General features: G+C 40.5%; 2 protein-coding genes across 4 annotated transcripts in view; one reads left to right on the forward strand and one right to left on the reverse strand.

The window, feature by feature from the left end:
- SNX20 (sorting nexin 20) overlaps positions 1 to 10,637 on the reverse strand; it is a 38,357-nt gene extending 27,720 nt beyond the window's left edge. Inside the window, exons 1-3 of one of the 2 annotated variants that reach the window (XM_080411236.1) lie at positions 5,907 to 10,583; positions 3,646 to 3,823; positions 1,848 to 1,999 (exon numbers count right to left, since the gene is read on the reverse strand). In XM_080411236.1, the coding sequence (XP_080267362.1) occupies positions 1,848 to 1,999; positions 3,646 to 3,811 (318 nt within the window). In that variant the 5' untranslated portion in view covers positions 3,812 to 3,823; positions 5,907 to 10,583. Of the gene's footprint in view, positions 1 to 1,847; positions 2,000 to 3,645; positions 3,824 to 5,906 lie in introns of both variants that reach the window. The other variant, XM_080411235.1, reaches the window with a different exon arrangement.
- A 690-nt stretch (positions 10,638 to 11,327) lies between these two features.
- The window catches only part of CYLD (CYLD lysine 63 deubiquitinase), a 29,652-nt gene continuing 18,781 nt past the window's right edge, over positions 11,328 to 22,198 (forward strand). The window contains exons 1-6 of one of the 2 annotated variants that reach the window (XM_080411232.1): positions 11,328 to 11,633; positions 15,918 to 16,578; positions 17,607 to 17,909; positions 18,813 to 18,918; positions 19,982 to 20,080; positions 21,210 to 21,326. In XM_080411232.1, the coding sequence (XP_080267358.1) occupies positions 16,072 to 16,578; positions 17,607 to 17,909; positions 18,813 to 18,918; positions 19,982 to 20,080; positions 21,210 to 21,326 (1,132 nt within the window). In that variant the 5' untranslated portion in view covers positions 11,328 to 11,633; positions 15,918 to 16,071. The remainder of the gene's footprint in view (positions 11,634 to 15,917; positions 16,579 to 17,606; positions 17,910 to 18,812; positions 18,919 to 19,981; positions 20,081 to 21,209; positions 21,327 to 22,198) is intronic. The other variant, XM_080411233.1, reaches the window with a different exon arrangement.

Genomic DNA, 22,198 nt, shown 5'->3' on the forward strand with positions numbered 1-22,198 from the left:
AAAATGTGACATTTCTACAACAATCTGTTTGCTATCCAAAATCCTTCACTAACAGCTAACAGGAATGCTGTCCCACATTAACAGTACTCAAGAGCATGTCTTCCTCAGCTCTTCACTAGCCTCAAAATGGCTATAATAAATATGTTATTAGAAAAATAGCTGCAAAATAAAACTGTGTGTTACGTGTTGTACAAATAGACTCTCTTCTAGTCCTGATCCAAGCACAATGTTGTTGAGGAAGGGCCAAATCCCTAATGTGCGTAAATCAGTGGAGCTCTACTGAGGCCAGCTTAACTGTGTCATCATACACTAGCTAAGGACACAGACTGTTGACCTTTCTGGCTTTTGGGCGATGACTGTGTTCATATTCAACTCCACACTGTTCCCACTGAATTACACGGGAGCTGGAGCAGTTTTACTCATGCCAGTTTTTTCTTTGCTGCTGTTGAAGGGTGCAAACCAGTACTAGCACTAATGTCTGTCTGATTCTCCTCCTTGTTTTTCCTTAAAGAGAAATTCTCTCTTTTAATCTTCATGAATGATCTTTGCAGGCACTCCTTGAAAGCTTTCTAAAGTTGAGCTGACTTCTCTGATCTCTTTTCATTTGTAAGCACTGTGACATTTTTCTATACTTTGTCCTACTCCCTGCTGAAAAGTGTGTATAAGCCTGATGCATATCCAAAACAATCGTAAGAGCAATTTTTTTAAGCTATCATTTTATCAAGGGCAGCTAAGTGAATAATTTACAAGTACTTGGCTTTTTACTTGTGGAGTGTGCATGAAAAAGGGAAGAAATACCATTTAATTACTATCATTCAAATTGGTTCAATTTTGTTGTAACATAAATCTTTTTGTCCAGGCATGTAATTTATGGCCAAGTTTAACTACTTGCACATATGCTGAATGATACTCTTGTTCTCATACAGTTATACTACAATAATTTTAAACTGTTCAACAAGCTGGATACTATTGAGTGCGTGCAAGAATGGCAGCATTGAAGCAGGTGTGTAAAGCACACAACAAGATCTTGGGACAGTCTCCAGGACATTTACCTGCTTCAAAATCTACCAAGCTCCATCATCCAGTATCAGCAACGCTAGCATGATTCTTGGCATTTTTCAGTTACAGATCTGAAAGGCTGGTGCAAACAAGGAAAACACCCCTATCTGAATTTCACTGGGGTACTGAAAGAGACTTCCTCCAGATCAGTTCTCCTGAAGGCCAGGAGCAGAATCAGAAATAGAAACCAAGTGTCAGTACTGTAAGATAAAAAAATCCATACTGTTCTGTTGTTCCTGTCCCTCATACTCACGTTTCACCTCAAAAATATGACAGAAATATGTCATCTAAAGGAGCTCTAGGTAGGGAAGGGGAACAATCCCAAGTGATCTAGTTGGAGGATATCTTAGACTTTTTCAACATCGAAGAATTTTGCACTTGTGCTAACATAAATTTCTGATGTGGAAATTACACAAATGCAACGCAGCTGCTGCAGCAGGCGAGCTCCATGGAAATGTAACTATATTGATCTTTTTCATACTTGCGTGAATTTCCTTAATGCTGACAAGCCTCTGGGTGTTAAGGATACTCAAGCTACTAATTTATTTGATACACTTTTCCACTGCTGCAGATTTTGTGAACTGATGTCAGAGATTTTTTGGGGGGGTCAGATTCCACTAGCTATGCCTATATGATCAGTGAGAAAGGTTCTACTCAGTACGATCATAGCTTGCAAAACTTGATCCTCGGTGAGGCTTTCATGTAGTGAGGCATGCTGTGTGCTCTGCAGACCCCTGTAGAGTGAATAAAAATTAATGATCTCCTTACATATTAATTTCTTAGCTTACCACATATTTAGATAAGTGGTGCTCTACAACTCTGGTTGATGGGATTTCAAAAAGGAGTTTGACTTGTCTGCACTGGCGTTTTTCATTCCTCCAATATTCCTGAAGCTCCTTAGTGGTCATCGAAGAGTTGGGACTTAAGGATGCATTGGAATCTAAAAACAATATATTTAGCATTTCAGATTATAACCTTTGCATTTGGAAAGAAAACGCTTACGCATTTATTGCGAAAGGAGAGCCTAGAATTTCTGTTGCTGTAACAGCAAGACCTCAAGACTGCTAAGTAATTTCACTGCTAATCAAGACAGGTCCAGATTCTTTCTGGGAAGCTATTTTGGTCTGACGTTTTGAAAGACACCAAATTGGCTGCTGAATACAAAGTTAGAAAAAATACTGGCAAGAAGCATTGTATGTATAGGTTGTAACCTTGGGCACAGTGTGAGCAGGAGATATGCTTCACCATCCCAGACACAGTCCTGAGAAACGCTGACAGTGTCTTCTAAATCAGATGTTTCTCCAGGCTCCTTTGTTGCTAAAAGGAGGAGATACTACAATGCAGCTGCACATTCAGACCTATATTCAAATACTGACCCTATTCAAGTATTGGGTTTGTGCAGTAACAGGTGAAAGCTGAGAAAACATGACTGTTCTAACCTTAAAGGAGAAACTCTAATAACCAGCTCAGCCAAAGGAGGAATTCTCACATCCTCTTTTTCTTTTGTAGCTGAACCGATGCCACAGTTCAGCTACAAATATTTTATATACCTCCTTCCCTTCCTCCCTCTTTCTCCCTGCCCAGCCATACACAAACACAAACATACATGCATATATAAAAATTTAGGACAGCTGGTTGAAGAGCTTGCTTATGGGGGGATTTGATGTAGCTTTTCAAAAGGATGATTTGTCTTTGAAATGTATTGACAACAGTTTTCATCAGGTGGAGTAGAGGCTAGCAAGGCAGATAAAAGAAACGGAGTATTTGTATTTCAGTGGGCACACCAGTCCCGATTTCCAATCAATAATGTCTCTGTCAATGCAGTCAGCTGAAGTCGGTCTGCACTGTATCTAACATTCAGACAATGGAGGTGAATGACAGCAAATGAATGGGAAGATAACAGCTTGCTGCAGAAATAGAATTGTAAAAGCACCATTGGCTCCTTCACTGGCCTCACTTTTACATGTTCTTAATCATTTGGCCATACAGTTTCAATTATCAAGGCCTTGGGGTTTGGCTCAATCTCTACAAAGCATGTATTTCCTAAGAGACGTGGTGTTTATGACAACTTTTAAGGCTGAAAATCTTGATGAGATTATATATATTTTGGATTATATATAACATTTTATTTAATAACAGATGACAGCAATCTTGGGCATAGTAAATGTTCAATGCTGCCTCTTCATAAGGCATGGGAGAGACTTCTGCCTTGAGATTAGCTTCTGTCTGGGTGTCCTTGCTGATGCTGCCAAGAAGTTCAGATTTTGTGATGTACAGAAAGTGCACTCCCGGAACAGCCCATGTGATGATCACTGTTTCGGTCACTGGTGCACGAATTAAATCTGGAATACATTTTAGGTGCAGGGGATTTAAAAGGAAAGCTCTGTGTGCATACATGCACATCAGGATGTGCATCTTTTCACTATTGCTACATTATTACTACAAGTTTAATCAAGGCTTATTTTCAGTGGAGTATAGCAGTGTAAATCTGGACTACTGCTGCAGTAAATAAAGCAAAGGTTTTTATATAAAAGATTACTGGCATAAATAGCTACATGAAAAATAAAATTAAAGGATGGCATCAACCTTGCAGGTCATCTTTTTCTGGGTTTTCTTTTCTCACTTGACATGAAATTTCAGCTTTGGGTTGATTTTGTTCTACATCAGATGGACTTGCGGTAGAAAACGTAGTAATCCTGCTTACAGCTTCCAACAGTTCCTTTTCTGCTGTGCAGTGCAAGTCTTGGTCCATTGCAAGCTATCACTAAAAGATTACAAAAAATATGACATTTTTTAGTAGCACGCCTTTAGAGGATCCAGTCTGGTAATCTTTTTTATTGACTTACTCATTGCTCTCTATGAACTTGTATGAGGGCAACCATTGTTTCATAAAAACTAAAGTAATAAACAAATATCTACACAGCTACCAGTGAAGGACCACTCCTATTACCGTTACCACTGAAACTGGATATATTTTTGGCAGATTAAAATCAAACAGGAAACCCATAAGAAGTTCTGTTGAGTAAGATTAGGTGGGGAACTCCATTCTTATCTATGAGAATTTTGTCATAAACTTCAGTGGGTGTAGATTTTTTTCTCTTTGTATTTTGCCCTCAAGCTTGCAAGTACAAGTTCAGATGAACTAAAATCTTGGAGATAATTAGTATATCTAGCAGTCTGGCTCTCTTACACTGGTAGAATTTACTGTTCTCAAGACTCCAAAATTTGCCATCTGTTCTTAATCACAACCTGTAGGGCAAAATAGGGTGATATCTAAAATAGTAAAGTATTTTTGCCATATTTCAGTTTCAAGTTCTCTCCAGAGACTTGTCTCTGGACTGTGAGAACAAAACAACTGAATCTGACAATGGCTACGTGGAAGGAGAACTGAGTTTTCTAATTATCATACAGAAGTATTCTCCCTTTGATTGTCCTATTAACCTATATACTGTGCTGGCAGTAGATCTGTTGTATGCTGTTCTGCTAGGACTATGATTTTACCACATACTGATAAAGTGCCTGACACAATACATTCCTGCTCCATAGACCAGATTGGTCATTCTGCTGCATAAATGTCTCCCCAAGATGTTGGGGTTTTTTTAGTTTAAAAAAAAACCCACCACCATACCTGTTACATCATCGTGCTGTAGCAGCAGTTGAAAAAAATTCTAAGAGCATCCCAACAACTTTGCCAGGGAACTGTGTTCTGTTAGCATGAGAGAAATGTCACTCGCAATTCAGCCAGCGGGTGAAAATCAAGTAACGGAACAACCTATTTTTAAAAAAACAGAAGCCTTCCTGCTACAAATGTAGACATAATGCCCAAGCATCAGCTATTAAGTAATGGGAGGGTTTAGGACAGAGTTGTTACTACACATCATTTTGCTTCCACTTGTCTACCACACAGTTATGCAATGCTAGACACAGAGGTGGGGCAACTCCTTCAGCAGACCTATTGATTTCTGGCAAACTGCAAGGCTCTAAAAAGAAGAGCAATTACTTTCCCCACTGGAAATAATGGAAGTGCAAACTACTTTCCTTTAACAGAAACCCTTCCTTTGCCTGGCTTGGATAAGCAAATACATACATGTTGTCATCCTCCTTAATAAAAGCATCACGGAAGCCCTTATTTTTGGACTTCAGTCTAGGAGATGAAATTCTCAGTCTTCTTCTAGTCCTCCTCAAGATGTGCTTTTTGAACACGGAGAGTAGTCACTTACTATCTAACTGCTCAGTCTTTGGAAAATCAGGGCAGTTTATGCCAACAGCATAAACTTGCAAATATTTGTTTTTAATGTCAAGATAATCTCAAATATAGTAGACTAAACAAGGATTCGGAAAATGGGTGAACCAACTTAAATGACAACTTTTTTCTTGGTTATAAGTTGGTACAGCCTTATAAGCAAAATTGTATTTATATTAAAAAAATCTATATATATATGCATAACTTTACATAGAATATGTATATGGATGTGTCTATATCTAAAAATAACACTTTAAAACATGACAAACCAGACAAATACAACATGCTTGTAAACAGAAGAAGGCAGAAGTGAAGGTTTATTATATACAAGTTTTCTGCCTTGAATGTATCTGCTTTGAAAACTATCTGTACTTATATAAACAGTTTCATTTTCACAGCTAAACCCCACTGTAAGTGATTTTAACTAAGCTACTATTTATTTTTACATATTAAAAAGTCCAAAACAACACAAAAGCCCTGCCACAAATTACACAATTTTACCCCAAACAGGCACACATCCTGTTCCGTTCCAGGGTAAATGCCGCTCCAGCTGCCTCGCTGAGCTGCAAGAAGCACTAGAAACTGCAGTGGATGGAACACTCACCTGGAAACTGCTGAAGAGCTTTTAGTTGTAGTGCATGTGCAGTCTGTACAAAGCCAGAAAAAGCCTGCTTCGCATTTTCTGATTGCGGAAAAACATGTCTGTGTTTCCTTCTACCAGGCACAATTCTGCGTTTTACAAAAAGGAAGGAAGAAGCCTCAATTAAATCAGACTTCCTTGTCCAATTGGCGCGCTGGTTCAGTGCTGGCTGATTACGCATGAAATTTCCTATCTGCCCCGAACCGTCTTGGTGCTGGCTGTGGCCGGGGCACGGCCCGTTGTCCCCAGCGCAGCTCCAGCAGCAGGGCAGGTCTGTGACCTGTGTCAGGATTACATGGGCAAACACAAAGTCTGGCGCAGGAAAGAGTTCAACAGTAAATACAAAATCAATGAAAACTCCTTTGCATGGATTTCTGAAACAAAAACCCCCACACATAGCAAAAGAGAGATTAGAAAAAAAAGAGCCAAATATGTAAATGTACTTATGTGGAGAAGTATGCCCCTTGGGACATCTCTAAAATACAGACTTAACATCCAGTTCAGAAAAGAAAATGCAGCTGGTACCACAATAAATAGCCTCACTCTGTGTAAACTTGCACTTCTGACAGAAATCCTGACTCCGCACAGTGCTTAAATGCATGATTAATTTTGAATATCTGGTTAATTAAAGTTCAAAAATGAGCATTATCATATCCAACGTGAGTACTAAATTTGAAATGGGCTTATGTGAGGGCCTAAAATTAATCCTGTGCTTAATTTTTTTGTTGAACTGAGGACAAAGTGAAGAAGAATGATGCATTAATCCACATGTCCTTTGCCCCAGATGCTTCCTTTTGCAGTTCACTTCACTTTGGAGATTTGCTTTAAAGCACCAGGATAGCTATTTCTGGGGTAAATAAAACGGATGCTATCTTTTTTTAGTAATGTAAGTTTCCCCGTTGCCAAAGCTCACTCACTGAAAAACCAAGTGATTTTAATGCAGTACAAATGTGGGAGGCAAACATCCAAAGGACCACATGGATCCTGCCCCACACATTCCTTTAGAACAAACAATTTCAAATAATGTAAAGCCAGGGCCATAAACTGGCAATGCTTCTCTTCTGCTTTATTTGCAATGTAAAACAATGCCAACTTTAACTTGGACTCAGTCTAAATGTAAGAGTTTTGCCAAAATAGCTGTCAAAATGATGAAAAATCACTCCCATGCAGCTACAACCATACTGGCAAAAGCCTTAGCGTAGATGCCGTTATATTGGCAGTCCTTTAGCCAGTTTAGCATGTTCCATGCGGAAAGTGATTTAAGTTGCACCAGAAAAGAAATCTGTGCTTGCCAATACAGCTCTAAGGTGTAGCTATACCAGCCAACCCTTTTAAGTGTAGACAAGGCATGGGTTTCTGGCTCAAGTCTTATTCCTTTAAAGTTAGATTTATGGGTTTGGTTACAATGGTGAGCAAAAACCAAGGGGGAATTTCAGTGCATTTCACTCACACTGACAGTTCAAAGATGTATCTAAGCTTTAAATTCTGAATCTGTTAATTTATGTGTTGCCAAAAAGCAGTGTATTATTTTGTGATGCTTAGTGCTATTGTCCTGCTCATGATGAAGCTAAAAGAAAAGAGGAAAGTGTATTTTTCAGTATATTAAGCATGACTTCTGGTTTCAATTATTTCGGAATAATAGTCCTAGTCAAATTAACCTGGATGATTAAAAGAAAGTAAAGCCTGCTATTATGAGCATGGCTGACTGATATGAAATTATTTATTAATCAGGGGTGTTCTGCAAGAATTCTGTTTGCCTCAGTAGAGCCAGCTGTTATGGTCACAGCTGGTTCCTGAACACGTTCCTTGTGCCCAGGAGCTGTGACATCCACAGTGGGTTTAGCAGGCTGCTCCTCCTCACCCTGCTCCCATGAGTTCAGGTTTGGTTCAAACAGCCCCTGGCCCTTCACTGGACCCAGTGTTGTTTCTCTGGCAGCAGTTTACTTTCTTAAATGTTTACAGTATACAGTACTGTTTGCTAGTAGAATGCATAACTAGTATCTTTATATTCCCAGCTCCACATCCAACAGTCCAATACTGTGTTAAGCAGTGGAAAAGGGGAATTTTCGCAATGGCAGCACACTATTCTGAGAGGTGGGCAAGTGCGCTTATCAATTTGTCTGACTATGCATAAAACTGTGGTACATTTTAATGGAAAAGCATGTTCGGTCACAGTCAGTGATGGGAAAGGGATCCTCATGCACTGGCTCACTCAGAGTTTGTATTCTGTGAAAGCACTGACTCGGGCATACATAAAGGACACAGTGTTAAAATGCATCTACCAAGGGATATGGAAAGAGTGGTCAGCAATCACATAGGAGCAAGGCCGGGTTAAAACCATCAACGCTGCAGTGCATAAAAGTGGTTGTCATAGGAGTTAAGTCCTCCATACTGATTTAAGATGAAAGAACTTGTTTTAGGAAGACTAACTTGAAAGTTCATGTCCAAAACTTGGTAACCAGCCACCAGATAAGCTTGCCTTGCAATGCCATGTTAAGGATGTATTGAAAGACTCTGTGTTTTTGATAGTTAAAGAACCAGAAGGGACTGCTGCAATAGTGTCAAACATCCTGCTTTGATTTGTACCCTGATTTGGGCAGTTCACATTTTCCCAATTAGATAGATTACATAAACCCAGACAGACACAATAGTTAACCACAGAATACAAAGCCGGTATCAGCTTGAAAAATTGTGAGATAAACCAGTGTTATATACAGAATGCAGTTTACTGCCAGATTTTATTGGCATTTTATTATAGGCACAGTGAGGTCTTATTCTTGTTAAAGAATGTGGCTGTAATATCCCTATCACAAAACACTCTTCAGCTTCTATCCTAAGAAATACAGCTGCAGGCAACCTCAGAGCCTCTGTGCTGCTTTTCCCTCTCAGGCCCCAAACTAAGTAACTAAATCTTATTTATTTTACCAAATCATTCATTAGAACTGTAGATAATGAGAAAAAACTAGAGGAGGCAGAAATATCCAACATATTTACCCAAGTCCCCTTTTACCACATAACTAATACATAGGAAGTGCTGTAATGTTGTCTTTGATGCTTCTACAAGAACCCTCCCTCTCTTTTTTAATGCAGCTGGATAAATACCTACCATTTCCATATTTTAAGCAGCAGAAAAAATCAGCTGTTCTGCATGAATATTCTGCACTTTTGGGGTGATGCTGTGATAAACGAGTACCATACTTCTATCCTGGCACAGAACCAAATTCTGTTCCATGCTATTTATAGAATGTTAACTTGTAGTGTTGTGTCATTTGAAAGTGGAATTTGTTTGCCATACTTCGTTATTACAAAACATGTCACTCTTAACAGGAGTGTGGTTTAAAGAAATAATTTGCAGTTTAATGGCAAATATCTCCTGCTGGTGTTACTGACAGGGTTTTCAACATGAAAGAAACATAACAGGTCCATTTTACACCACCAAAGCCCTGTTATCATTATCGCTTTACAACTCCTTTATAGTTCTAAAGGAGTATGAAGGAGCGTTAGAATAAACAATAGCCTTGGCCTGCCTTTCATCTGTGGTCTGTCAGTGACACAGCGCTGCAATGCAAGCCCAGTGGGTCAATAGGATATTAACTTGGGTTAGATTTCACAAGCACTATTCTGTCTGTAGAATGACAGACTTTCTAAGTGGTCTGCGCCGGTCATTTTTCCTCCTGAAATCATAGAGGGTTAAGTACATAATTACATGGACTAGAGAAATATTTTTAAATGTTTGGGTTTGAGTTATTAGGTATACCACATGTAGTGATTCCTATCTAGTATTTTGGTATTTTATTCTTATGATGCGTCTGTGGCCTTTTCTTCTCAAGTATAACTGTGGTGTATTTAGGCTAGTACCTATAGTCATATTCCATATGTAATTTATTTATACCCAAAATGTAAGCGTAATGAAATTGGGGATAATAGGGTCTTATGGTAGACACACTGATGTGTTTTGTAGGAGCATAAAAGGCAGCTCTACAAATGGAGGGAAATGCAGCTGCTGTGTATAGATAGCCACCTTGAGGATTAGCAGAGCATAACTTGGGTTTACTATGTGCCCTTCTGCAAGATGAAGAAATATTATGCATACATCTTAGTTTTTTCACCATCTAGTCTTTAAAACTTAAATATTACTTTAAAATGCAATTTTGCTCTTAAGTGGCTGAATAAAATGATTAGTGGGAGCATTTGTTCCATAGTAGATGGAAACTTATTGTTTCCTTAAGAGTTTCCAACAAACTCCAGCGGGTTTCTGACACTAAGACTGCGTTGTTCCCATCGCACGTGTACCCACACTATCAGAGGCCTGTGTCGTGCCTTCCCATCTTCCTACCAAAAGCTGCGGTAGTGATGATCATTGCTGCAGAGCTCAGGGGTGAGCGCTCTGGCCCCGACCCAGAGCTGCACGGGATCTGTTTACTGTCTCTAGCCTAGACTCTGGAGTTCTATAGGGAACAGGGTTAACTGGAACAGCCTTTACTGTAGCTGATGTTGAACTGCATGTTGCCAAGTTACATAAAAACACATTATTAAAGGAGTGTTAAGGATGCTAAGAAACTAGGAAAGTGTTTGTGTCTCAACATTATCTTAACCACCTTAGGTACACAAGTTTTTTCAAAGATGCTTCTTTGTAGGAAGTCCATTTCTATCAGTACAAAATTTCAGAAGTGCCTTTAAAATGAAATTCAAAGCACCAGTGTAGAATACTACACACACACAAAAAAAAAATATCTGAAAATGAATGCTGTCTTCTGGAAACGCTGGATGCGTGCATAGAGCCTTTAAGCATAAGCGCCCTGTTGAGCATCTCTTTCCTATTCCCGAGTGCGCTCGCTGTATATAACCCCCCGGTGGTGCTGGGTGGGCAGAACAGATCGGCATTGGGGCGGCAACCCCAGGTCCGTTATGGCAGAGCTGCCTTTGGCTTTTGTTAGATCTAGTTTTCCGCAGCTATACTCGCAGCTCCTGAGTGACCACGTTTCAGACCTGCACGCTGGGGGCAGGCCAAGCCCGCCCCTCCTGAGCCGCCCCCCGGCAGCCACCGCACCCGCCTCGGCCCGGACACCTGCAGCGCCCCCGGGGGACACAGGGCGCGGCGGCGGGCCCGCTCCCCGCAGCTACCGGCGCTCCGCTCCGCAGCTTCCCGGGGACAACCGGGCCCCGCGGCGCTGCCGGCCGGGGCGGGAGCAGCACCTCGCCACCGCCGGCGGGGGACACGACCCGCAGCCCGGCCTCCGCCGCCAGCGGGGCGCACGCTCGCACCGCCAAATCGGCGCCGCCGTAGTTCCCGACGTCCCGCCTTTGCGTTCCGGGAGGCCAATCAGCGCCCCCGACGGGGATGGCTCCGCCACCCGCTCCTCTGACCTCCCCGCCCCCTCCTCTGCGGCTCATACAATCTTGATGGAATGGAAACCCCCGAATCGCCTCGTCACCTGGCGGCGCTCTTCGCCAATAGCGCCGCGAAGCGGAGGCGCCGGCGCGTTCTGATTGGCTGCGAGAGAGGCCGGGGGACGAGAGGGCGGGCGCGCCCGGGCAGCAGGGAGCGTTTCGCCGGCCGGAGCGTCGGGATGCTGTGACGCCGATGGGGGAGCGCGGAGCGGGCCGGGCCGCCGCGCCGGGCGCCGCGGGGCTGTGAGCCGCGCCGGGAAGGTCCCGCGGGCGCCGCGGCTCGGGGCTGGGGATGAGGAGGTAAGCGAGCTCGGGGCCGCAGGGGCCGGGCGCTGCGGCGGGACGCTGCCCGGCGCCGCCAGGGAGGGCTGAGGCGGCGGCCCGGCCTGGCCCCGCCGCCCCGCGCCGCTCTCCTCGCTGTTTCCATGGCTGCAGGCGCGGCGATGGCTGCGGGCCCGGCCGCCGAGCGGCGCCGGGGCCGGGCCGCGGTGGCCTCGCGGCGGCGGGGCTGGGCCGGGGGTGGCGGTGGGTGCCCTTGGGGCTGCGCGGGGGCGCCGGGCTTGGGCCCAGCTCTGCCTGCCCGGTGGTGAGCCCCGAGCGGCCCGGCCCGGCGCGCCGGCTGAGGAGGTGCCTCTGGGCTTCGGTGCCGTGCCCTCCCGCCGCCGCCTGCGGAGGCCCTGAGCGCTCAGCGGGGGCGTGGGGGCCCCGCTCGGGAACAGCCCCGCACGGGCCCCGCCGCTCGCACCTGCCTGGCTCGCTGCGGCGCGTCCCGCTCGGCCGGGTGCGGTGCGGGCTCCCACCGGCGCACGCCCCGCTGCTGAGCGGTTACATGGGCTCGGCTTTCCCGCAGTCCGCACACGCGGGTTTCGTGCCCTGGGGGGGGGGCTGGCAGCAGGGGGGGCCGCGGGCCGGGCCTGCCTGCCAAACCTAGTAACGCTCCGGCATCTGTCTTCTCATCGTTGATGACGATTTTTGTTCTTCTACTATAGCATTTATATAAAATCCATAACACCTAACCAAACTTGATAATTGAGTTTTTCAGTAATAATTTGTTTTAGAAGTCATGTTACCAGTACGAACTTACTTCTGTCAGACAGCTTTGCAACCACTGTTCTGAAGAAACAGTTTCTATTTTTTGCACTCATGGCTTGTATTGCAGTGATGTAATTGTGTGTACATTGACCTGCAACTAAATTTACATGCTCTTAGTTTTAACCTTCCCTTAGAAATGATTTTTGGACTGTTGAAGAACATAACTTTGCATCTCAGCTGTTTAAGACTTGGTATTTAAAGTGAAAGATCCATATGAAACTGTACCACGTATTTTAGCCGCTATTTCATACCCTGAATCAGAGCTACTGACTTGTGTGTTCGCACTGTAATGTGATAGCTGATTCAAACAGCTCTGTATGGTTCATCTAAGGCCACGTGCAGGGCAGAAGCAAAGTTCTCCTATTTCAGAGCAAACTGGTTTTATGATGAGATGTCTCTGTAGTGACAACAGTAGCTCAAGACAGGGGAAAAGAGATTAGGGAAGCTTTGGCATTAGGTAGCTTCTGTGGCCTAGCTCTGAAGTGGGGTTTTTTCCCCCTAAAGTATGTAGTGTTGCAGGCATAACTGTTTTTTGCCTGTTGCTTCCCAAAACCCTTTGAGCATCAAAATAAATCAGGTACTAGGTAGAGTAGAAGAATGCAGTTGAACAGGCACTGACACTTAAACATCCATGGTGATGGCCAAGTACTCTCCAGTATGCACAAAGTTTTATAGTTGCTGGTATCTTGTGCAGTGTAATGATGACTCTTTGCTAAGCATAATTTGTTTGGTTCCCAAGTTTATTCATACTGAGGTCTAACTGTTTATTCTGGTCTTAGTCTGATATGTGTGTGCGGTTTGCTCAGCAAGTGTACTTTACTTATAGAATAACCAATTCCATGGAAAATGGCTGTAAAAAAAAATAATCTTAAAGTCAGTGTTTTGTGTGCATATATTTCTAGTATCTTGCCAGAACTTAACGTCCTTTTTAGAAAGCTGCTTCATGCTTTTAAAATACAATTTTTTTACTTTTGTTATCCTAAAAGAAGGAGATTGGTCTTTAGAGCTGTATATTTTCTTTGGCAGGGGGTGGTGGTGGTAGATAAGTTTTTAAAGTTAGGCATCTTACATAGTGAGAATGAACTTTTTCATAATGGCAGACCTTTCAGTACTGTATTCAGTGGCTTAATAACATCTCTGTGGATGACCAGAACTTGGAAAGGCTGACCATGCACCATATAAAGTTACCGTTATTTAATCTAAATGCAGATGTTTACCTGTTTTCATATGGGATTCTTTACTACAAAACATATGAAGACTATGTAATGTTGCAGCAATGGACCTGCAAGCAGGGTATACTCATTAAAAAAAAGTATATGATAAATAATATTTTTATAAAAATTAAAATGTATTCTTTTTAAGCTCTTGAACAGACTTCTCTATTAATGTGTTGTTTCTGTACATACTTAGTAAAATTAATCAGTTATTTCTGTAAGTGAAATAGGAAAGGTCATGATCCGTGTAATGTCAGAGGTACTTATTTGCAGCATACTGGGCGTTGACTAACTTTGTGGAATGGCTTACAAAAAGGAAAGTTAAGTGCATCAGCCTTTGAAAGCTGAGAACATAAAATGGAACTACGAAGAACAAGATAGTATCTATTCTTTTTCCCGGTTTCTGGGAAAAGTAAGGGGAGGAAACTAGACAGGACTCTATTTTAATATCTGAGTAGACTTATAAAAACGAATGGACATTTAATCATGTTTCCTTTGCGGTAGGGGGGGAGGGAAGATCCTGTTCTGTTCTTCATCAGTTCCTGTGCAAAACATTACTATTTTAGTCCAATACTGATATCAGACTTTTTTGTTAATCAAATATTAAAGCCCGGTTTTGTGTGTCAAATGAAAATGAAGAAGGATACCTTTTAACTTGCAAATATATTGACAGTCTATCAGAATTTATCTTAGTGAGGTCTGAAACTGTCCAGATTCAGTCCCTCAGATGTTAATTACTTTGCAGATGAAAACACTTTAAACCCCATAATTCCTATGAGCTGCTGCAGCAGTGGTGTCAAAAGTGTGACGATGACATTGACACCCACGTGCAACATCTGTGAGGCCCTGAAGCATCCTGTGTTCAGCTGGAATGGCTGTGTGGTACAAGAGCCTCGCTAGGAGTCTCAACAAGTCAGCACAGAAATATGTGAATTCCTAGTGACTGAAAGATACTACTCAATTACCTCAGAGGACCTGAAGTTTATGTAATTTTCTTTGGGGGAAATAGTTTTGTTAAATACTTTTTCTTTAAAAACAGATGATGAAAATAAGTACAGTACCACTGGATTCCATTGCTTTCTGATAGCTTCCGAAGCTGGGATCAAACTGCGTAGGAGAAATAGCAATAGGTTTTGTGGTATTTGAATGCCATCTGAGAAAAGATCTGGAGGAATTAGGGTAGCAGGAGGGGGCACAAGGACAAAGAGTATTTGCTTTTTGTTTACTAAAGTTAAATCCATAAATAATCATTGAGATTCTTCTTGAACTGAATGCACACTGTGGCATCATACATTACTAACAGGAAAATTTACATGGCAATGTATTCTTAACTTGTATGCTACCCTTTTCTCTCATCTTTAGAAGAGGAACAAATCCTGTTAAGGTACTGCAGATCTTTCTTCACGTATCCAATATGATCTAACTGTAGATATATGTATGTGTGTATGTATTTTACTTTTGTATCTGCTGCCATGTGCAATGAAGTGTTTTCAAATTGTTCTTTAATTTATTGATTGTGAACTATAATTCTTAGAAGGAAGTTTATATCTAAGGTGTTTTCTTCCAGGGTATTTTAGTAACTGAAAATGATCTATTTCCTTCTTCGTTGAAGTGAATTATCTTTCTAAAATGATAAAAAGAAAAAACCTCCAAGTTGTTCTTTAGAACTGCATGTTGCAATGCGGGTGCAATTTGTTTTTCATACTTGTTTATTGCTTACTGGAACTGTCCATTTCTATTATTTAAAGAAATGGCTGTTTAAATTACTAAAGTTTCCATCTTCTGTTGCTATATTGCATTGACACAATTTTCTGCTTTGTGAAATCAAAATGATATGCGGGATGACAGATGCAGTACGCTTTGTCAGACGTGAGTAGTCCCTAAGCACCAGAAAAGACCTTCATAGTGGAAAGCTTCTATAAAATATTGTTTGTAAACTTGAGCAGGGTATTTATTCCTGTTCATCCGAAATTAAGTTTTCTTTTTCCTTTCATTTATGTGTGTTTTCTGCATTTCCTTAGACTTTTTCCATAGCTCTTTGCTTCATGGAACTAGAAAAGGAAAGGAAATACCCATTTCTACTGGTTATTGCTGTGTATTTCTGTGATCAGCAATACTGTGGCTGTTTTGAGACTGTCTCAGATTTTGCTGAACTATAACTCCATAGGAGGGGTGGGGCTGGTCACGGATTTACATGATTTTCTCTTGTTTTACTTAAGACTAGCTGTAGTTCCCCAATTTCATTTTGCCTTTTTTTCTTTTTGTTTTTGTATTCTAGGCTTTCTGCTCTGGATTTGGTTCTTTGCAAAATGAATACTGCATTGTTTCCCAAAGGTTGGACCCTCCAGTAGAATTTGTCAAGATCATTGCACATAAATCAACAGTTTCTTTTTCTTGACGACTTCTGTGCAGTTTTAAAGGTCTTAATCACAATGAATTCAGGCTTATGGAGTCAAGAAAAAGCAAGTTCATCCTATTGGGAAGAGCGGATCTTTTACTTGCTTCTCCAAGAATGCAGTGTCATAGACAAGCAGACTCAAAAGCTCTTGAAAGTGCCCAAAGGTAGCATTGGGCAATTTTTTCAAGACCGTTCTTCTGTGGGACACTCCAGAAATATTCCTTGTAAAGGCAAAAAACTGCAGATTGGATTAAAAATTCTGGAACAACCTCATGCAGTCCTGTTTGTGGATGAGAAGGATGTTATAGAAATAAATGAAAAACTAGCTGAGTTGCTTTTGGCTATTACTAACTGTGAGGAAAGATACAGTCTGTTCAAAAGCAAAAGCAGGTTAACTAAAGGCATCCAAATAGATATTGGCTCACCTGTTAGAGTGCAGTTGAGATCAGGAGATGATAAATTTCCTGGTGTTGTTCGCTTCAGAGGACCCTTAATGCAAGAAAGGTCCCTAACAGGGATATACTTTGGAGTAGAGTTGCTGGTAAGTTTCTTGCTGAGCGGGAGCATTGTATATATTTTATAAGATGAGCTAAAAATCTTCTATTTAAAGAGGCAGTCATAATAAATTTTTTTCCTAGAAGCATCTTCACCCCTAAACATTATGTAATCTTCAGTCTTTTCCCAAGAATTGTTATTAAATGCCTGTGAACGCACCACATCACATCGGCTCTGTATTCTGCATGTTAAGTGAAACTTGATGAGGTGCCTGGGCTGGCAAAAAGACTTGAACAGACTCTGACTCTTCCAGCCTAGAGAAATTTAATTACTTACATCCCCATCGTGGCAAATATCTCAGATTTCTGTTGAGGACTTTGTTTTTTCCTGCATGGCAGGATACAGTCCATAAATGCAGGCTTGGATTTTAGGGCTGCTCGTGTTGTAGAGCCCTAAAAGCCAAATGGCAATTAGTTAAGATAGAGAACGTTACTGTTGTGTGCTCTTAGTGAGATGTTTCTGTGAAATTTATGCCAACCATAAGCTTTTTAAGGATTAGATTCATGAGAGTGCCGCTCTTGCGTTAGAAGTATATTTTCAAAGTCCTCTTTAAACTTTTCCCAAATTCTTAGCAATTCCCACTAAGAACCTCAAGGAATATCAGGCCCAAGTGCTTCTGAAAATCACCTCTCATTATTTGGCATCTAAGTGGAAATTTTGAATGTTTAGCATTATGTCTAGTATGGAGTAGTCTTTAAATGGCAGAAATTTGATGATGGAAGCAAGATTTTCACCTGAAGAAAACATGCTTCCCTGCTTAAAAAGGCTTCTGCCTGCAGCTACTCTGTAATGTAATGACATCTCACTGTTCATCTAAGGTGTGATATTGCTACAAATTCTGGCAATAGAATTCTCCCAATATAATGATAGTACATCAGGCAAATTCTACTGCAGTTTCTCTAAAACACTGGATAATGTTACTGCTTTTTTAGTAGTCTGCTTTTGCACAAAACACACTGCTTTTTTTTTTTTGCCTTTTTTTTTTCTTTTTTTTCTTCCTCCTCTGACACTTAGGAAGAAGGTCGCGGTCAGGGCTTTACTGATGGACAGTACCAAGGCAAGCAGCTTTTCAGATGTGATGAGGATTGTGGGGTTTTTGTTGCTCTGGACAAACTGGAGCTGGTGGAAGATGATGACAATGAACTGGAAAGTGACTATGCAGCTCCAGTTGACGCAATGCAGGTAGAACTTCCTCCTCTGGAGATCAACTCCAGGGTTTCTCTGAAGATAGGAGAGAGTATAGAGTATGGGACAGTTATATTCTGTGATGTCTTACCAGGAAACGAAAGTTTAGGATACGTTGTTGGAGTGGACATGGTAAGAAAATAATCTGACTTTAATAACTTTTGCATGTGTGTTAGCTAGTGAATTACATGCAATATAGAAGAAGAAACATTATCCACAAGCTACTTCAGTGGAGGCTCACCTAAAACGGGAAACCAAACACTGGTGTTCAAAGATGCCCCCAGGTGGTAACTGGTTTTTGGCATCGGGTAAATGGTATATTTGATGTGAAACAGTTCAGGAGGAGTACTCTGGTTACTCTAAGGAGCCTCCACTGAGCTACTTGCAGTGTTAGACATCAGTCTTGAAGTAATAGAGTTATGTGTTTGTCTTGTGAGACTGGCTTTGTTCTGCCTTGTGAAAAACGTAGACTGGATGCCTTTTTTTTTTTTTTTGTTAGCTATGTTCAAAAGCTTTTTTTTTCATGTAACTTTGGTTTGTTTGACTTTGTTCTACCTTAAAAATACTGAGCTTTAAGTGCAAAAGTTGATCTTTCAAGAAAATGTGAAGCTTGCAATTAAAAATAATTTCTAGCAACTTCAATTTTTGAAAATGAACAGCTTTCAAATTTGTGGTAGTTAAAGGGTGTTTTGGTTTTTGTTTTTATAGATCATGTGCTTCCATTTTCTTGATTGCAGTAGCTGTTGCCTAACAATACACTGGAATTGTTCTAACTTGTTTATAAATCATGGATTTTAGTAGAAGAATGCTTGTTTAAATAGGAATTATTTCTCAAAAGAACAGTTTTAAAGTTTGTGTTTGTCTACAAAGACTGTAATGTTTGACTGTTATAAATACAAAGTTTGTTACAGGAAAAAGTAGATGTTGTCAAAACTTTCATTTTCCTACTTTTTACATTCCTAAAAACATATGTTTGTATTCTGTACGACATAAATCTTCTCTTGGGATAAATATAACATGTTTTTCTATTCTTAGGATAATCCTATTGGAAATTGGGATGGAAGATATAATGGAATACAGCTGTGCAGTTTTGCAAGTGTTGAAAGTACACTTCTCTTGCACATCAACGATGTTATTCCAGGTATGCTCGGCTTTCTTAATCAGAAGGCAGTCTTTGATAATGTCTCAGCCTAAGCACAGTTATATGATTAAAACAAAACTGTGGAATGTATATCCTAAATTCGCTTGAGTGAGTTTAACCTTCTGTGTTATATTTCTCTTTGGTTTCCTTCTCCTTTTGGTTACAGTGGTCAGTAGCAGAAAAGGTCTAATATTGAACAAAATTCATGTCAAATTGTATAGTATTTACAGTACTATACAGCTGTATAGTATTCATGAGTATGTGTCTGTAGCAAGAATCTTTTTATTGAATGTTGTTCTGTTTGCTCCAGGAGTTTAAATATCTTGGATCAGAAAACTGTTCTTTCTGTGCTTGAAATGTATCAATAGTATTATTTACGCATTCTGTGAGTAAATAACTAGAAAATTCACGGCGAGACTGTGGAAGTAGTCACAATCCACAGTAATTCACTGAATAATGTTAACTTTTAAGTGCTACAGTCCCCTGATTCCTTTTCTGAGGAAGGAAAACAGTTTCATGGGTTTGTGCTCTGTCTGAGGACAATATTAATGAGCGTGCAGTCTTGTACAGCCTGTAGTCTGTAACTGTTGCCCTCTGTCTTCAATTTGGCTAACTTTTCTTAGGTTCAGCTCTTACTTGTTGCTGTAGTTGAGGTGCATGTTTTGGCATGAATTCTCCTCTTGGGAGAATCCATGGGGGCTTCTCCATTGTTGGGAAAAGAACATTTGTTGTAGATGTGTTGGTAGAAAACTAAGTTTAGAATTTCATACATCTGTTTCCTGTAATGGAAGCATGCATGTGCATTGAAGAACGTGAAGTCAATCAATTTGATGTGTTCAAGAAATAATGGTGGACTTCAGAGTAAAGTAGTTGCTGATGTGCTAGAAGCAAATCCCGTATACGTAAAGTGCTGGTTATGTGCCAAACAAGGTTTTGCTCCACCCACTTTTAAAACTTACGATGCTAGACCTTGGTTCAGGTACGTTTCAAGCTGAACTTCTCTATGATGTAGTAAAAGCACAGAAAAGGGAAACTAATATTCTTTTCGTATACCACCTCGCAGAGACTGTGTCACAGGACAGGAGACCTCCCAAACTTGCCTATACCTCAAGAGGTGGCAGTGACAAAAGCTTGTTCAATCATAGTAAGCCAAAGGCTACAGGTATGTATGGGAAATAATTTGGTTTGTGGTTTTTTTACCCATGTAATATTAAAAATTTCTTTTCCTTGGGAAGAAGTGTTGCCTTGCATTTTCTATCACTTCATTTATTATTCCAGTCACATATCGAGTAAAATTTCTCTAAAGTAGAATATTAGTATTAATTTATTTAATCATAACAAAGGTGGTAGACAGTTTAAGTTCCTGCTCAAAATACCTTCACTTTCGTGAAAAAGTTTGAGGTTTAGCAAAAATTCAATGATATTACCTAGCCACCCGGCCAGTTCAGAGCTGCATTTTTTGTTTTGAAAAGTGTGGTGTGTGTTTGGGTTTTTTTAACATTTTTTAATAAATATAGTTTGCTGTTGTCTTCTTTCTGCAGGAGTAGAAACTTCCAGATTTTTAGCCCAGCAACAGATCTACTCAATAGCAAATACGTTAATTTTGCTGTGATTCAAAACCAAAATTGAGTTCCTGAAATACAAACTTCTTGTGACTCTGCTTTTGGTCAGCTCTGTGGAAATCCTCCTAGGGGAAAAAAAACTGGAAGGGAAACAATTTCCTTTTTAAAAGGGTAGAAATCAAAATTCAGTATCTTTTGAGTTTACTAGTGGCTATTTTGGTTTGTAGAATATTAATGACAGTATATTCCATAAGCTTTTGTTCTACCTGGCACAGGATGCTGACAGAGATGCTCTTCACTAAAGTAACTGCAGTTCTGTGTTGGCACAAGTTACAGCTGTGTAGAGTTTGATTGGTAATTTATTTGTCTACTCTGAAAATTTTTTTGCTTTAGAAACAAAAAATACCTGCTCTACACTGTATCTCAAATACTTTCTTATATCCATAATTAATAGTAATGAAAAATTTGTACTTCAGGGGTATTTTCTGCCTTCTCGTCAGGTTGGTGACTTGAAATTTCAGTTTGGAGGATTAAGTCGGTTTGGGATAAACTGCTACTTTGTTGCAAGCTTATAACTGGGTTAGCTTTGGTGGGAGACATTGCTGCTTTGTGGAAAGGCAGTTGGGTCTTCTGGAAAGTACAGTAACAAATTTATACTACGAAATAAGGGCATAACTGACCTCTTGTAAATAGAGATTAATCTCTTAAGTAAAACATGTTATTTTCCAGGATCTACCTCTGAACCTGGAAATAGAAACAGATCTGAAGTCTTCTACACGTTAAATGGCTCATCAGTTGACTCTCAGCCTCAAATGAAAACAAAACCCCCATGGTATATTGATGAAGGTAATGAGAGGTGATAGTCTTTCATGTAGGCATCTACTTTATTTAAAAAACAAAACAAAGCTATAGTGTGTAGATGTTCTTCAGATAAAACAAGGATAAGTTTAAATTTAAAACAGTTGGAATGTGTTGTCTCAGTAGAAGACCTACTATATCATAAAAAGCATCTTGGGACCCCCATGAAAATATGCTTTGTCTTAATTGACAGACCTGTGGTTTTATTCTGCATGTAGGGGATTACATTCTTGGCAACACTTGTGCAGCTCTGGGAATGCATATGTCTTTGCAAGCAAAATAAAAAGTTGAGGCTTGGAAGGAAGATAGGAAGATATTCCTTCTAGCTAAGCATATAGAGTAATTTTATGTTGCCTGTCCTGTTGTAGCCAATGTTACAGATCTAAGGGAACTGTAATACTCTGCTAACCCAGCTATTCAGGCTGGAAGTAGGGGTGGCAGAAAACCTAATCTGACTAGCATACCTTTTTTTTTCAGTGTTTTATAAGGTTATTCCTGTAAAATCTCTGAATTCTTACAAGTATGGGTGCAGGTACCCAAGGGATCTTGATTTGCTTCCAGATCTAAGTATTATTTTATTTTTACTAATTTTTTTTCCCCCTGGTCAACTTTTTTAAAAAGTATGGCTGGCTGGCTTAGTGACTGAAGGGGTAAATGCTAAACAAGTAATGTTAATTTGCAATGGAAACCTTTAGCAGCAGTAGCCCGTGAGTTCCATGAACCATTAAAAAAATGGGTTAAAATTGTTCTTGGTTGCCTAACAGATGATGTTCCAACAGCTTGGAATTCTGTTTAAAAACTTACTTGTTATAATATTTAAATAAGCAAGGTAAATATCTGATGTATAAAAGACTATGGAA

This window comes from Falco punctatus, assembly GCF_963210335.1.
Source record: "Falco punctatus genome assembly, chromosome: 14".
NCBI classification, from domain to species: domain Eukaryota; kingdom Metazoa; phylum Chordata; class Aves; order Falconiformes; family Falconidae; genus Falco; species Falco punctatus.